This window comes from Protomyctophum parallelum, assembly GCF_964188405.1.
Source record: "Protomyctophum parallelum genome assembly, chromosome: 17".
NCBI lineage: Eukaryota > Metazoa > Chordata > Actinopteri > Myctophiformes > Myctophidae > Protomyctophum > Protomyctophum parallelum.
In genome coordinates this window covers 11665925-11682737 of record NC_139719.1, presented here as the reverse complement: position 1 = coordinate 11682737, position 16813 = coordinate 11665925, and the positions used below count along the sequence as shown (strand labels likewise).

Here is a 16813-nt window from a genome sequence, read left to right as displayed (position 1 = left end):
CTCCAAGCAGAACCCAATGCTACTGAAGTTTCTGACATTTGTTAGACCCAGTGCATTGGGTCCTGTTGCATCAGTATCCTGCCACCTGGTACGCAGCCATACTAAAACATAAACAACGTGTTTATGGCCTGTCTGCGCTCTTTGACGACATTTTTTCGTGTGAGGGTTTCTGAATATGTGAAGTATAAGTACCCATACATGCCGCTGCGAATATCTCCTGTGGCGCGGAAGCCGTTAAGTATTTTTAATCTTTGTTTGACCGATTTGGTCGCTTTGATTCTTCTCTTCCTTCCTTGTTTATTGACACCTCATTGTACCGCCTATCTGGCTAGCTAGTGGCGCTATAGCTATGACAGAGCAGATCAGAGGCAGGGACGTAGCCGCACAAGCCAACCGCACACCGGGAGGCGGTACAATAAACGGTAAACAAACAAGAAGAAATAAAGCGACCAAATCGGTCAAACAAAGATTAAAAATACTTAACGGCTTCCGCGCCACAGGAGATATTCGCAGCGGGATGTATAGGTACTTAAAGTTCCCGAATTCAGAATAACTCAAACAAAAAAATGCTGTCACACGCCGGAGATTCAATCTTAGAGAGCATGTTTACTTCCGCGTTCCGGAATTCCCATACGAAAATATAGTCATGACCAGGGACCCAACATAAAACTCATCAAAATTTCAGAAAAGCTTTATGTAGGGTTCCGAGAGGGGCTATCGTCAGCCATGGCAGAGCTGAGGTGGAGAGAGAACTCACTAGATTACTGTTACATGTGCTTACCCCAACTTTATTATTATTGATTATGTTATCATCTATAGAAGAAAGAATACATGCTACACCACTACAATATAGTACATAGCATCATTCATATTACACTGAAAAATACAGGCTATATACTAGCCGCAATTTGCAATACTAGATTTTTTAAATAAATGGTATGAATCTAGAGTTGCAATACCCTCCATTGACATCCCATTGATCCAAATTGCATCTCGTGTGTACTGCATATGAAATGAAATGTTTGTGTGCAGTCATTTCATTTACACAAGTATAGTTTGGTATACTATAAGCTACTACTACCCTATTTCAATCCACCAACCTCATAGACAACAGTCCATGTGCAAACACCTGGCAACACGCAGAAGTACACCATTCTAATATCAGCCTAAATCCAACGTCCGATAAACAAGCTCTCACGACAACACGCATGTAATGATATGACACAAACATAACGTAAACAAAACTAAAATAAACAAACCTCGTTGTTCTGCCTACAAATCCAAAGTCCAACCAAGTGTTCCACAACAGACGGACAGCCGCACACAAACAGCAATGGAATTAGTCCGTCAAACAATGTAAGTTTCACTTTTATACGTTTTCAACTTTAACAATAAGATATATATATATTTTTTTTTTTATTGATTTTTGAAGGGACAGACAGTAGGCTGACAGGAAACGGGAGAGAGATGGGGGGATGACATGCAGTAAAGGCCGTGTCGGGTCCGGGAGTCGAACCCGCGGCACACTGCGACTGGATTACCAGTCCGGTGCCCAGACCGTTACGCTACGGCCTGGGCCACAATAAGATATTTTTACTCGTGCATTCCTTCTTCACAGGGAACGACGTGTTACCACTAATCCGTCCGCCTGACAACAACACACTACAGTAGAAAAGTTCCGGACACTAAAGTAAATACCATTTCAGGGTTTCTGATCCGGTGATTCCGGTCGGAGCGGAAATAACTTGACGTCATCATGCGGCCAGAACACAGTTCACCTAAAATGTTTTATTTGGTACAAATTGGACTTATTTATTCATTTATTTATTTGATCCCCCCAGGGGCTTTTGTAAAACAGCTTTATAAATAAATGCTAAACCCTCATTGATAAAGCTAAAGATAAAGATAAAGCTAGAGATAAATTAACTTTAGCTTTTGAGGTGCGCACAATATAGCCGGCCTAATTTATATATCCTACTTTTATTATGCTTATATCACACAACGCAATAAAGCCAGTGGCTTGTTGTGGTCCTTTCACTTTCACATAATGTAGGCACAGTTAGGGTGACCAGATCCAAACTGTTCATTTGAGGGACAGAAGTATCACATGTGTGGGATAAGTTGGACGACCCCGTCCCACACAAGCCATACTGGAGTAGCAACTTATTACATGAGTTGCTATTAATAGCCTTGATGTCATATTCGACCATAGGCCCAATATTGGCTATCATAAAAATCATGCTTTATTTTTATGCTATTTTAACATGCTTAAAACACTTGCAGGGAGAGACAATGAGAGAGCAGAAGGCCAACTATTATGGGACTAACTATTAGGGCATTTGAACATTAATGCAATTGCCTGCCAGTCACAATGTGGGAAAGGGTCTCAATTTGTGGGACGCCTGAAAAGTCTTGGAAATGAGGGACTGTCCCACGCAAAGAGGGACATCTGGTCACCCTAGGCACAGTGCGTGCATGTGTGTGTTGGGACACTGGGGCATTTCAATAAACAGGGCCAGGCGGGCCAGTGACAGGACTGGGACCCCCAATTTATATTGTAAAATCAAGGTTAATTTAACTCTGAGGGTGTACAAATGGAACATTCTGGCGGATTCTTTAGCTCAACGGCCCTAGTGCTGATTGATTGAAAAAAATGTATTAACAGTTTGCAGAATTACAGTACATTTTAAGCACAAACTCAATACAAAGACTGTTAACTGTGAGTGGACGACCCAATTAAGCATTACACTTGTTTACAACAGGGTCCACCTTGTTCAATTCATCAAAACATTTAGAGACATACAAATAGACACTTCTATAGTTAAAGAACAGAACAGGAATTCATCATAAAGGGAAAAGATACATATACAGAAGATACATATACAGTTTCGAATTGCAGCCGTCCGTAGGTGCCCTTTGAGAGCGGTTTTGAAGGAGTCAAGGGATTCACATGTCTTAATGACTGTTGGTAGGGTGTACCACATTTTGGTGGCATGGGAGCGAAAATAATTTAGTCCATTGTTTGTGCCGAATCTGGGTTGTACATGGTTTGTTGCACTCCCTCTGGTGTTGTGGGTATGGACAGGTACATGGGTATCTTGGTGGTGTATCGAATCTTGTGGACCAGACCCATTGCAAGATGCTGTACTCTGTCGTCGACCCTAAGCCATCCCAGCCTCTCAAAGTGGGCAGGGGTGAGGTGGGTTCGGGGGGTGAGGCCAAGTAGGAGCCTGACCAGTTTGTTTTGGGAGGTCTGGACCCTTGTTTTTTTGATGAACCACTTAGAGGTAATGACATTTCTTTAGTCTGATGAACCACTACGGAGGTAATGACATTGACGTTAATGATGGGCGCTCCCGCATTGGTTAATGCTGGAACCTCAGTGGCTATAGCTGCTCCAATCAAAGCGTCCCATTGGTTCATTCTGCAACCTCGCTGCGCGAGCTGCTCCAATCGAAGTCTCTCATTGGTTCATTCTGCAACCTCGGCGCACGAGCTGCTACAATCAAAGCGTCTCAGCGGTTCATTCTGCTGCGCGAGCTGCTCCAATCGAAGTCTCTCAGTGGTTCATTCTGCAACCTCGGCAGCGAGCTGCTCCAATCGGAGCATCTCGTTGGGCTGCTGCTCCGTCAGCTCGGCGCTCAGCGTCCAGACATGGAGGTGTCCATGTGTGCTGCCCAGCGCCAGCAGGCCAGGCGCTCTGTGGTTGAAGGCCAGACAGGTGGCCACACCCCCAACACCCCCCACATCCATGGAGGCCACCGGCCGGATGGACCGCCTGCCCAGGTCAAACACCTGCACCGCACCTGGGATCAGGACACCAAGGAGTTCATAAAGGATTGATTTAATACTCATGAACACCTGGGATGAGACACAAAGGAGTTCATAAAGGATTGATTTAATACTTATGAACACCTAGGATGAGGACACAAAGGATTGATTTAAAGAATTCGTGTACATTAAGTAATGCAGATGTTTAACAATAATTTACCTCGGTTTAAGTCCATTTGGTTACCAACTCCTCAAGGACCACATCGTTTTTTTTTAAATATTTTATGATGATATTGAATCTTGCTGTTATTTTTCATTTATGAATTCTAAGGACCCAACAAGAACCTTTTGTTGGGTGCTATACTTTTAGTGGTGTTTGACTGTACCCTGTGGTTGACATTTGCATTTCTGCCTACTAAAGTATTCAATCAATCAACCAAGACATGTGACATGATGTCATATATATATACAGTGGAGGAGATAATTATTTGACCCCCTGCTGATTTTGTAAATTTGCCCTAATACAAAGAAATGAGAGGCCTATAATTTTTATGGTACTTTTATGTTAACAGATAGAGACAGAATATCAACAAAAAAGTCCAGAAAAAAACATTATATAAAGGTTATAAATTAAATTCCATTTGATCAGGTGAAATAAGTATTTGATCCCCAAGCACATCATGACTTAGTACTTGGTGAGAAACCCTTGTTGGCAAGCACAGAAGTCAGACGTTTCTTGTAGTTGGTCACCAGGTTTGCACACACCTCAGGAGGGATTTTCGTCCACTCCTTTTTACAGATCCTCTCCTAATCCTGAAGGTTTCGAGGCTGTCGCTTGGCAACTCGAAGCTTCAGCTTCCTCCACAGATTTTCTATGGGATTAAGGTCTGGAGACTGGCTAGGCCACTCCATGACCTTAATGTGCTTCTTCTTGAGCCACTCCTTTGTTGCCTTGGCCGTATGTTTTGGGTCGTTGTCATTCTGGAAGACCCATCCATGACCCATCTTCAGTGCTCTGGTTGAGGGAAGGACGTTCTTGTCCATAATCTTACCGTACATGGCCCCGTCCATCAACACCACAACGCGGTGAAGTTGTCCTGTACCCTTAGCAGAGAAACACCCCCAAAGCATAATATTCCCACCTCCATGCTTGACGGTGGGGATGGTGTTCTGGGGTTTGTATTCAGCATTCCTCTCCCTCCAAACACGACGAGTCGAGTTGATGCCAAAGAGTTCAATTTTGGTCTCACCTGACCACATCACCTTCTCCCAAGCCTTCTCAGAATCATTTAGGTGTTCATTGGCAAACTTCAGACGGGCCTGTACATGTGTCTTCTTGAGCAGGGGGACCTTGCGGGCACTTCAGGATTTCAATCCATTACGGCGTAATGTGTTTCCAATGGTTTTCATCCCCACCGTCAAGCATGGAGGTGGGAATATTATGCTTTGGGGGTGTTTCTCTGCCATGGGTACAGGACAACTTCACCGCATTGTGGGGTTGATGGACGGGGCCATGTACGGTAAGATTTTGGACAAGAACCTCCTTCCCTCAACCAGAGCACTGAAGATGGGTCGTGGATGGGTCTTCCAGCATGACAACGACCCAAAACATACGGCCAAGGCAACAAAGGAGTGGCTCAAGAAGAAGCACATTAAGGTCATGGAGTGGCCTAGCCAGTCTCCAGACCTTAATCCCATAGAAAATCTGTGGAGGGAGCTGAAGCTTCGAGTTGCCAAGCGACAGCCTCGAAACCTTCAGGATTTGGAGAGGATCTGTAAAAAGGAGTGGACGAAAATCCCTCCTGAGGTGTGCAAACCTGGTGACCAACTACAAGAAACGTCTGACTTCTGTGCTTGCCAACAAGGGTTTCTCACCAAGTACTAAGTCATGATGTGCTTGGGGATCAAATACTTATTTCACCTGATCAAATGGAATTTAATTTATAACCTTTATATAAAAAAAAAATCTGGACTTTTTTGTTGATAATCTGTCTCTATCTGTTAACATAAAAGTACCATAAAGATTATAGGCCGCTCATTTCTTTGTATTAGGGCAAATTTACAAAATCAGCAGGGGGTCAAATGATTATTTCCTCCACTGTATATATATATACTGTACCTTGTCCAGTCGCCGCAGCAAAGACCAGTGGCCTGGTGGGGGACCAGCGGACCTGGAACACGTAGGAGTCGTCGGACACCCTCACCGACAGCAGAGGGTTGGCCTGGAGCACGGAGTGGAGATGAACCAGGCCGTCTGTCCCAGTGCTTAGAAACAAGTTCCTAGACAACAGAACACAGTGGAGATGAACCAGGCCGTCTGTCCCAGTGCTTAGAAACAAGTTCCTAGACAACAGAACACAGTAGATGAACTCAGGGGAGCACCTGGAGATGTTGCTTGGCACGCACTTATTTTTTACTTTTCTAAAGTATAAAAATAATGAATGTCAGTTATTTGTCATATCTGCCGTGTGCATTTATTTGATTACCAGGCAAACATAAATGTATTTTTTATTCACATGTTCAATGGCAAAAACACAATAAAATCACAATTATTTGTGTGACAAGTAGACAATTTAGTTGTACCTGTGGAAAGGAGACCGGTTCGTTGTACCTGTGGTAAGGAGACCAGTTAGCTGTACCTGTGGAAAGGAGACCAGTTAGCTGTACCTGTGGAAAGGAGACCAGTGTATGGAGTGGACGGGGCTGTGGTTTGTGGCTTTGAAGCAGAACACCGCGGGGGCTCTGAGTGTCACGGAGCCGGCGACGTCCTGCTGGTGGTCGCAGCGGGGCACTGCGGCGGGCGTCTGAGAGGAGAAGCTGCACTTGAGGAGCAGGCCGCCCTCGGATCCCACCACGAAGGTGTCAGAGTGCCATGGGGACACGGCGAGCGACGTCACCCCCACCATGGCACTGCCATGGGCCTGCACAGGACAAGGACAGCAGAAACACAGGTGTTTTAGGGCACTGCTTCCCAAAGTGGGGTCCGGGGACCCCCAGGGGTCATTGAGGGATTTCCAGGGGGTCCCCAGCTATGATGGCTAGTTAGTAACCAAATGGACCCATAGATCTGTAACTCTGAGTTAAATTAACATTGATTTTACAATATAAATTGGGGTCCCAGAGATAGAAATGCCATTTAATGCGGGGTCAGTAGCTGCCCTAATGCATGTCAAACTGAGGGTCATTGAAATTAAACTGGTTTAATTTTTTAATCTTCTTTCTTCTAGGGCTTTAAGCAACTAGTAGACTGGTTTATCCACTAGTTGACCTGGTTGGTACTAGTTGACTAGTTGATAAGGAAAGTAATTATAATAATTCCTCCCGTTTTTGTAGTCCTCAAGATCAGGTAGATTGTAGTTATAGTCACCAATGTACACAGTTTTGAAATGTTATTATTATTTATTATTTTTACATAGTAGGTAGGCCTAGTTAAACAACTAGTCGACTAGTAAACTAGGCAACTAGTAAAAATCACTAGAACGCCCTGGCATATCTCTTCAAATGTTGGTGTAATTAGTGTCAATTTTGGGGTTCTTGACACGAAAGGTTTGGGAACCACTGTTTTAGGGCACTGGTTCCTAAACCGTGGGTAACACTCGGGCGATACCGAAAAAGCAAACATTTTCATGAAAAAAAACTAAAGAAAAAAATTCACCCTAGTAATTTCATTAAGAAATCAAAGAAAAATCTAAGAAATTCCATAAATTAGAAAACATTAGCCAATCACGACGTGGCACGAAGCTAAATCACCCGTCACTCCCGACATGCGTTGGTCCGACATGCGTTGCTCCAATGCTCCATGCTTGTGGTTAGGGTTAGCTTGTTGGTCTAATGACAGTTGGACTGATAGTATGTCGGACTCGGAACTAAAGCCTGTACCTGTTTTAGGGAAGGGAGAAGAGTCTGGGACGTGTGGACTCTGAGGCATCGACCAGGGTGTTTTAGGAAAGGGAGAAGAGTCTGGGACATGCGGAGCGTTGTCCAGGGTGATTTAGGTAAGGGAGAAGAGTCTGGGACATGCAGAGCGTTGTCTAGGTCTGACCACCACTTCATAACCTTCTCCCTCTCTCTCTCCACCCTCCCGCCTAAACCTACTAACCCCCCGAACGTCACCTCCCGACGCAATCTCAAATCCCTAAACCCCTCCTCCCTCTCATCCTCTATTCTCTCCTCTCTACCCTCTACCCTCTACCCTCCCTGGAGTCATTCCTCTCCCTCTCACCTGACACTGCAACCTCATCCTTCCTCTCCTCTATCTCATCTGCATTCGACCAACACTGCCCGCTCTTAAAGTTCTCAAACTCTGCCCGAACCCGACCAGGCCCGACCAATCCCGACCCGACCCGACGTTTTAGGGCCGGGCCGGGCCCAAAAAATATGCTAATTAGTCGGGCCGGGCCGAGCCTCGGGCTCTGTGATTTTCCGCAATTTTATTCTTTTTTTTTTTATTTTTTTTTAAGTGTTATTATAATAAAAATAGCAATTCTGTTATTTGTGTAATGTGATTGTGTATACGTGTATGTATTTATTATGAAGAGGGCTGCGCTAGGGGATTCACTTGTGACAGGAGGACTGGAGACGGGGGTCGCATCGCACTGGCATTTCAGACTCGGAGGCCTCGTACACACATGTCAAACCATGTGACTTCCATTGGAAAAGCATTGAGAATGAGGCGGCCATGAAACACAGACAGAACAGATCATGTCAGTCCAGCATGTGTGTACGAGGCCAGAGCAGCATTGCAGCCTGCCCCGCGCGCAGGCAGTAGAGAACAGTGGACGGTGAGAGACTTGCTTGCTACCGCTGGTTTCCCGGCAACTGCCCATAGATCCGAAGTCCCGTTAGTCCGAACATGCACTGCTCCCGTGCTTGCGGTTAGGTTTAGGTTTGCTCCCGTGCTTGCGGTTAGGTTTAGGTTAGGGTTAGAGATAGGGATAGTAATTTCGGAACAATGAACCTTCTGACTAATGACACGGCACCGGTTTCCCTCTGGTTTGCGCACCAAACGAGCTACTAACCACCAGTTAACTTGCCAAGTTGCCATATGCTTAAATATTTTATAAAATCAATCGGATTATCACAGCTGAAGAAGCGTCAGGTCGTCATGTTGCACCGAGTCTCGTTAACCCAGCTGGCTGCGATGAATAAAACCTAATTATTAATCAACGTCACCAAACGATCCAGTGATATATAACTTAGCTACGCGTAAAGCAACTTCACTTCAGAGGAAACTAAGGGAGGGAGCTGCAGCTGCTATTCGTGTTTACTCACCAGTCACCACCACTGTATGGAATCCATTAGAATGATTGGAAATGGAAGTTATGGAACATTAATAGCCTATTCTAACGTGAGTTACATACATCCTTTATTTCGATAAATCCGTTGATCTCCGTTCTCACTTTCACACTGAAACATGGCGCCGCTGCATGCGCTGGTATTTAGTGCTGCTTTTTTTTCTCTCTCTTTTTTTCCTGTCGGGCTTTTGTCGGGCTTCGGGCTAAACATTATGGCAATTTTTAGGGTAGGCCTCGGGCCCACCCAGTTAGGGTAGGGTCGGGCCGGGCCATAATTTTTGGGCCCGTTGAGAACTTTACCCGCTCTCATCCAGGCCAGCTCGCTCATGTCCACCGGCTCCCTGGCTATCTGAAACTCTCAGATCTGAACGAACACCTCTAAGGGCAGCCGAAAGAAAGTGGCACAAGACAAAGCTACCAGATGACCTTTCACACTTTCACTCACTCCTCTCTGCCTTTGCCCACTCACTAACCACTCCGCTCTGGATTAAGAGCGTCTGCTAAATGCCTAAATTGTAAATTGTAAATTGTCCAGGGTGATTTAGGTAAGGGAGAAGAGTCTGGGACATGCAGAGTGTTGATCCAGGGTGTTTTAGGTAAGGGAGAATAGTCTAGGTCTAGGACATGTGTAGCGTTGTCCAGGGTGCATTCTGGACAATGGTGACGCATTTGTTTCATCATAACTAACGACTCACCTTGGTGTGTGCATAGCTGCTGTGAGGAACCTGTTCCCTGACGAATGCGTATCCTTCAGAGAGAAGCAGCCTCCTCTGGTCTGACTCCAGTGTCCACAGCAACACTCGGCCCCCAGAGCTTCCACTGAGCACCCCTAGGTCCCTGCTGCCCTGACATGGCACCCACACAACCTGGACACAAGGTGGCAGCCGACAGTGCTCACTCAATCTAAGCTACCTAAGTCCAGTTCAATGAAGAGGGCTGTATTCCACAGATCAATAGGCTCTATGGGCCTCTTCTAACTTCCTTCACAGGTGTTACCGGTGATAATAATTTATGGCTCTGTTCCATTCTGGTCAAAGAGAGTCAGGGTGCTGCTATTGTGCATGTTGGCTCACTGGAAACACTCTGCTACACCAGTGGGTCTCAAAGTGTCCTTGAGTGGGTTCCAAATGGCCCCGTACGGGGATGTAACTCAGAGTGTACAAAATACAAATGGAACCAAATGGAAATCCATTTGTACACTCTCAGTTATGGGGGGTACTTGAAATTAAAACGTTTGAGAACCACTGTACACTTAAAATAATTAGTATCATCAGTAACACCTATGAAGGAAGCCGGAAGAGGTCTGGAGGTAGGAAGAGTTATGTCCAAAATGGCGTATGTGCAGATAGCCTATTGCATTGTCTTCTAGTTATGAAACTATTGTTATAAAAGGTAACTTAAACTTTCCATACTATACTGTACATTCTGAAAATAATAAAGAAAATACCAGATTCAATTTTAAATATGCTGTATTCCTGTTGATTTCTCTTATTTAATAGATTGTTTTCGTATGTGGTACTTGATTTTATTTTAATATAGCTCTATAATCCGCAATCACAATATAGAAATATTTAACACGGTTACTGAACAAACACTATACGCAGGGGTGTCCAAAAGGTATATCACAAAGGCTGTGCAGGTACATGCACATGCAACTAAAAATATATAGTTTAGATTTTGGCCTCTCCCACTTGAATTAAGGTGACTTGATTGATTGACATCAAAAGGGGCCTGACAGCTCAAACCCACAATGCAATAATACCCTACCAATTAATTTCCCATTTCAAGTGTGTTTGTCTTATATGTAACGCCAGGGCCGCTATTCCAAAGCCCCCTCAGCTATTTTCAGAAATGGGATATTTTTGGGGGGTATAGATCTTGCTGAGCTGGTCATTTTGAAAGTAGCTGAAAGTAAAAAATAAAAAAAGGTGTGGGCAGCTCTGCTCTATAGTCTATAGCAGCGGTGCCCACACTGTTTTGACTTTGATTACTTTTAAAAATGATCAGCTCAACTAGATCTACTGTACCAACCAAAAAATATATTACACGGTATATATCTTCCCATTGCTGAAAATATTTTAAAAGAAATGTACCTTAACGGGCTTTGGAATAGCGGCACTTGGGTTACATATTTAAGGAATGGGAAATAGATTCACGCCCACTTGCTGTAGAAGAGACCTATTGTTCTCATTGGCTGTACTGACAACCTATCGTCCTCATTGGCTGCCTCGTCTCTCGGCAACCACACACCATTTGCCTTTAGCCGACCTCTCAGCCATGGGATATAAGGCAGCAGCTGGTAATTAATTGATGTCATCAATTCTTGTTTAGTATTTGATTTATTTATTCTTAGGGCCATGTCATGTGTCGCAATCTACCTTTTGGGCACCCCTGGTCTGTAGCAGACCAGTCTGTAGATTTCTATCAGAATAGTGAGATATTTTACACAGAAATACCTTTAAATGTAAACATGTTCTATGTACCTGCTATAGCAACAGATGATGAACAAACTGACCTGATAGACGGGTTCCCGGTGGCTTTGCGCTGACATTCCAGTTTGGGCCACCAGGGGGTCCTGTGTCCTACTAGTGTCCCAGACCACCACCTCGCCACTGTACAGACCACCTACAGGGCAAGGCGAGACAAACACATGCAATCAAAGGGCAGCAGTGCCGGGCCTCCTCAGAGTAACTACAAGGGGGTCCGCCAAATCTTTGTGTGATGCTGAACATTAGTAGAAGAATGTGTTTTCGGGAGAGTTGGTGGGGGAAAGAGCAGGCCAAGTACAGAGCCAACAGTCAAGTTCATATTAATAATAATAATAATAATAACCTGTGATAACGTTGGGTAATGTAGGGTGGAAGCACAGAGCAGTCACTGCAGAGTGAACGTCTATCACCAGGTCTGCTCGCTCCGCGTTCACGCCTCCACGGTCCAGATTCCATGTGCAAACGTATGACTTTTCACTGGTCCAGTCACCATCATCCATACTGCAGGACAGGACAGGATGCGCACATGCACGCACATGAGCATAATATTTTATACAAGTAAGACGCGTGAACAATAATGTAATGTGCTCCGAGCCAGCCTAAGGTACAGTGGGGGCAGCGGTGGCCGAACGGTTTGTGGAGCGGTCTTGATATCGGAAGGTCGCTAGTTCGTATCCCCGGACGGGCACGTTAAAATGACCACTGCTGAAGTGCCCTTGGACAAGGCATTGAACCCCTACCATGAAATGTTCTATGAGCAGGGCCTGGCTGTAAACAAGTTCTTGAGCTTAGTCCAGTTACCCTGGGTAAACATAGTACCTTTCCTTTCCAGTAAGACGTATGACGACGATGATGTACTGTATGACAAAATGGGCCTGATACAAATTGTATTTCAAACATTATCATATATAAACTAGAGTTAATATTATAACATATACACATACATACACTGTCTACTGTCAGTGCACCGATGTGGTCTACAGACGTGGTTTGTGAGATTAGCTCTGGACACAGACATAGTCTGACATACAGACTCTTATAGACGGCTAGCTTACTACAGAGCCACGCAGCAAAAAAAAAAAATGAAAACATTTAAAGTATTGAAAGTACAAGTCAAACATACCGTCCGTAAGCACAAGCAATAACAGAACCTGAAGAGAAAGAACAAAACAAATGGATTAGAACCTCATTTGGCGCACGCAAACAACACCAGAGGGATCTCCACAAATCACGTTCAGCCCAGATTTGTCTCAAACAAGGGTTTAAATTTGTTCTCCTGCTATGCCACCAAAATGTGGAATGCCGTACCAACAGTCATACAAAAAATGCTTTGAAACCGCTCTAAAGGGGTGGTTTTGAAACACACACACACACACCTGTGCTGTTCCAGGATACACAGGTTACGTGGAGAGCTTTCTCCTGAGCGCTGGGATGACGCATGCGATGGACACATGACACCTGCACACATCACATTCAGAGAAGATTCATAAATACGATCAGACCAGATCAGAGCTTGATTGATACCGCAGTTCCTTTTTTCCATTATTTTTTTTAACATTTTGAAATAGTGAAAATAGCCCATCTACAAGCTCACAACATGTCGCGAGCTTGTAGATCTGCTCGTTTCACTACTCTCAATACTACTTTCAATACTCTCGTATGATGAACTACAGTACTATCGCATTCATTTATATTAAAACGTAAAAAGTACAAATATGGAGATGCAGGGTTTCTGCCCGACTACAACACTTTGGAGTGAAAGAGTTGCTATTACTGCCTTCTGAGCAGTTCCATTTTAAACTGCGGACGTAACATTTCATGTTGCTCAGATAATGAAAAAAAGGCTGGCAGGTGAACTGCCACAAACAACAGAAAGGAGTTACAGTAGTTCACCCAAGAAACAACTCATTTTCTATCAATTACACACCCCATGAAGCCTTGAATTGATGGAGATTTCTTTGTTTTGATTGATTAACAGTTTGCCAAAAAAAAAGAACAAAAAGATTGTAAATGAGTGTAAAAAATATGTATTTGGCCCTGCGTAGGATCTCCTTCTGACCAGCCACACGGTCATCGAATTACTGGCTCAGGAATGTGACAAAAAAATAAATAATAATAACCGTAATAAAGAAATAAATAATAATAATAAATATATATATAATTATATATATATATAAAGTCAAGGCTTCATCATTACATCATTGAACTAACCAAGTATTTGATAGAAAATAAATAATATCTAATTGTTTTTGTAGGTGAATAGACCTTTAGCTAAAGAGAGGGCCGGGCCGGGCTCATTCATTCCAATGTAAATATCATGGACTTTACAGATTAAATACTGGTTTGAAACAGACCTTCAAAATCTATTCCAAATCCGTCAACAAGACCTGCCATATATGCACTGGAAAAATATGTGCGTGACATTTCTTTTTTTAAACAATGTTTTATCATATAGGAAAACTACCATAGCAGTTTTGGGAGGGGCTTAGCTAAAGGTCTATTGGCCCGGTTGATTGGTCGGCCCTCTCACCATTTGACTGTGCTCCTCCCAGTTGACGTGGAAGCCGTCGAAGGCGTGGCTCTTGGCGTTGGCGGCCAGCGCTCTGAGGACCATGTCCTCCACGCCATGCAGGAAGTCCTTCAGCCCCTGCAGCACCTCTTGGTGGCCTCCTAGGAAATCCTCCTGATGCACAGCAGGGACGTGCAGAGAGAGTGTTAGAGAGGCAGCGGCTGAAATTCCCTAAAAAGCACACTTTTGGACAAAAATAAGCTAAAGTAGCAGATCTACAAGCTCACAACGCGCTGCACTGTGATGCGTTGAGAGCTTGTAGATACGCTATTTTCGGGGCGCTATCCCACACTCTTTATCTACCGGAGATGCGGTGTACAACATGGATTTCGAAACAAATTATTTCAACGTAAAATGCTACGTTCAAGTTCAGGAGAGTTCCGAAAAGAAGCAATTCTCCTGAATGCTGCCTTTGGGTAATGGCATGGAAAGGAGGCATTTGCATTTTTTTCCTTCCACCATAGCAGTAAATGCTACATTCATGGTCTGGAGAGGGCAGTTGTTTTACAGACGGGTAAAGGGCAGGGGCACAGGTCTACTTTGACGTCTATGTGTGCACGTGCCTGCTGATGTGGATGGTGTGCTGCTTCTTCTGTCTGGCTGGACTGTGATGTGGTGGAGCCTCTGGTCTGAACCCCCGACTCCTCATAATGTACCGCTCTGGTCTGGCTGTCCCTCTGGAACATAGAGGAATAGTTTAACTGTACAATGTACCACTCTGGAACGAGGAGTAGTTTAACTGTACAATGTACCACTCTGGAACATAGAGGAGTAGTTTAATTGTACAATGTACCTCTCTGGAACATGGGAGTAGTTTAATTGTACAATGTACCACTCTGGAACATAGAAGTAGTTTAACTGTACAGTGAATGTACCACTCTGGAACATAGAGGAGTAGTTTAATCGTACAATGTACCATTCTGGAACATAGAGGAGTAGTTTAACTGTACAATGTACCACTCTGGAACATAGAGTAGTTTAACTGTACAATGTACCACTCTTCGCGAGGGGGACCGGAAAAATCGATGAACTGATTTGACAAATAAGTCATGTTTACAAATACGTCCCCTCGCCCGGAGAGAAAGATGTCCGTGTGCATCTCTTGAAAAAGTGGAGATAATTGACTAAATACACGTTTTGTGCCAGAACTTTCACATGGATATAAAACTATAGGACCATTTTTCTCTCCACGTCTTTGGAATTATTTAATGGGCGAGTACAGACGGAGCATTTATCACATTTACGCCGCGCATATTCCAATTCTACCAGCATTACCAGAAGGGATCTATGCCTGAGATACATGAAAATTTACGAAGTATAATTAAATGATCACAGGCATTCTAGGTCTAGAAACTATTATGATGATTTTGGACAATAATTGTGATTATCTCAAATAATCAGTCAATGATGTAACAATTGTGACAGGCCTATGAATAATCAATCTAATGCAGTTCATAATAACATTAATTACATTTATCTATCTATCTGCAAAGTGTTTCATAAAGAAATATTTGTATGAAATACGTGAGTTTAATGTCATACAATCAGATAGGAGTAGGACTTTTCTGTTTGGATGTATATGGGTTCATTGGGCTGTCAATGCAGTGTTGTAACTCTAGAATATAGATTCAAACATATTAAAAATAAAATCTAGTAAATAAATGCAAATTGCATGGTCCATAGTTAGAACTCGATCCACCTGATGTTATGGACCCTATAATAAAACATGTTCTGATCTGATGAATTCAATATGAAGGACCCCAATGGAAACAAGCCACCGGCTTTCTTGGGAACTTATTTTTTGAACTGTACTTGCCCGTGCTTTTTTCCTGCAAGGCTGTTAGCCCCATATGTAGCCCTGGTCCAGAGTTTACAGCGACTCGCTGTAAGCCCTCAAGCCCTGGTCGTTACCCCATATGTGCCCTACGCTCATTCTGTAGCCCCGGAGCTACAGAATGAGCGTAGGGAGAGAGCACATATGGGGCTACAAGGCTGTATGAAATGTAAATAAATGTTAGTAGACGGCTAGACGCACCGTTTCCGTGGCTAGTTGATTACGTTTCCTCCACACTGATTGGATCTCCACGCCGTCCAGGACTTCATCTGTAAACATTATGAATTATTTATGTATTTATTTGAATGATCATACATGAATCTACTGGCTCTGTGTGGAGGAGCTGCTGCTAGTGGTCTGCTAGGCTAAGGATCCTAGCATGACGTCACTTCCCTTTGTCTTGTTGTTGTTGCCATGACAACGACGCCCCTAGTACACTACAGCACTGAGCCCACTGTGCAAGTGCAGCTCCGGTGCGGAATTTCAAAACGAGCCATTAAGCGCAATTATATTTTGAATAAATTGCTGCTACTTTTCTGCTACTACTAGATACTACTAGATTTTAGCCCAAATGTTACTCTCGTAGATGCATCTGTCAGAATCGATAAATACATCTACGAGAGTCTACATTTTGGGGTAGGTGAGGTTTATTCATATTCAATATCAAATTATATGTTTCCTCGAGTCGTGCCAATAACTAACCTCTGCCCTGGATATACCATTGACGTCGCCAACAATCTGACCATTAAAAGCAATCAAAGTAACATGTATTAAACACTTACGGAATTTTGCATGATACGAAAGTTAGACTCTAATAATTAAGTGCATGGTAGTCTTGCGTGACAGTATAGCCACG

At 43.7% G+C, this 16813-nt stretch overlaps 1 protein-coding gene across 2 annotated transcripts; it reads right to left on the bottom strand.

The window, feature by feature from the left end:
• Positions 1-3291: 3291 nt before the first annotated feature.
• Positions 3292-16282, bottom strand: dync2i2 (dynein 2 intermediate chain 2). 2 transcript variants are annotated; one of them, XR_014570530.1, is made up of 12 exons: positions 16159-16282; positions 14687-14800; positions 14085-14237; positions 12931-13012; positions 12678-12705; positions 11898-12055; positions 11581-11690; positions 9761-9931; positions 6439-6692; positions 5891-6051; positions 3484-3806; positions 3349-3431 (listed from the first exon to the last, which is right to left on the bottom strand). XR_014570530.1 is itself a non-coding variant. In XM_083786656.1 (11 exons), exons 1-11 carry the CDS (start codon positions 16234-16236, stop codon positions 3568-3570), a joined length of 1548 nt encoding a protein of 515 aa, XP_083642782.1. In that variant the 5' UTR covers positions 16237-16282; the 3' UTR covers positions 3292-3567. The 2 variants fall into 2 exon arrangements, 1 of the variants encoding a protein (XP_083642782.1); XM_083786656.1 differs by having other exon boundaries at positions 3292-3806.
• Positions 16283-16813: the final 531 nt, after the last annotated feature.

Bases quoted from the DNA above. Each gene is read 5' to 3' on its own strand.
- dync2i2 (XM_083786656.1), bottom strand. From the start codon at position 16,236: ATGTTTACAGATGAAGTCCTGGACGGCGTGGAGATCCAATCAGTGTGG. The intron at 14,801-16,158 runs GTGCGTCTAGCC...TCTATGTTCCAG, and splicing joins ATCAACTAGCCACGGAAACG to AGGGACAGCCAGACCAGAGC. The intron at 9,932-11,580 runs GTCAGTTTGTTC...CCTTGTGTCCAG, and splicing joins ACCGGGAACCCGTCTATCAG to GTTGTGTGGGTGCCATGTCA.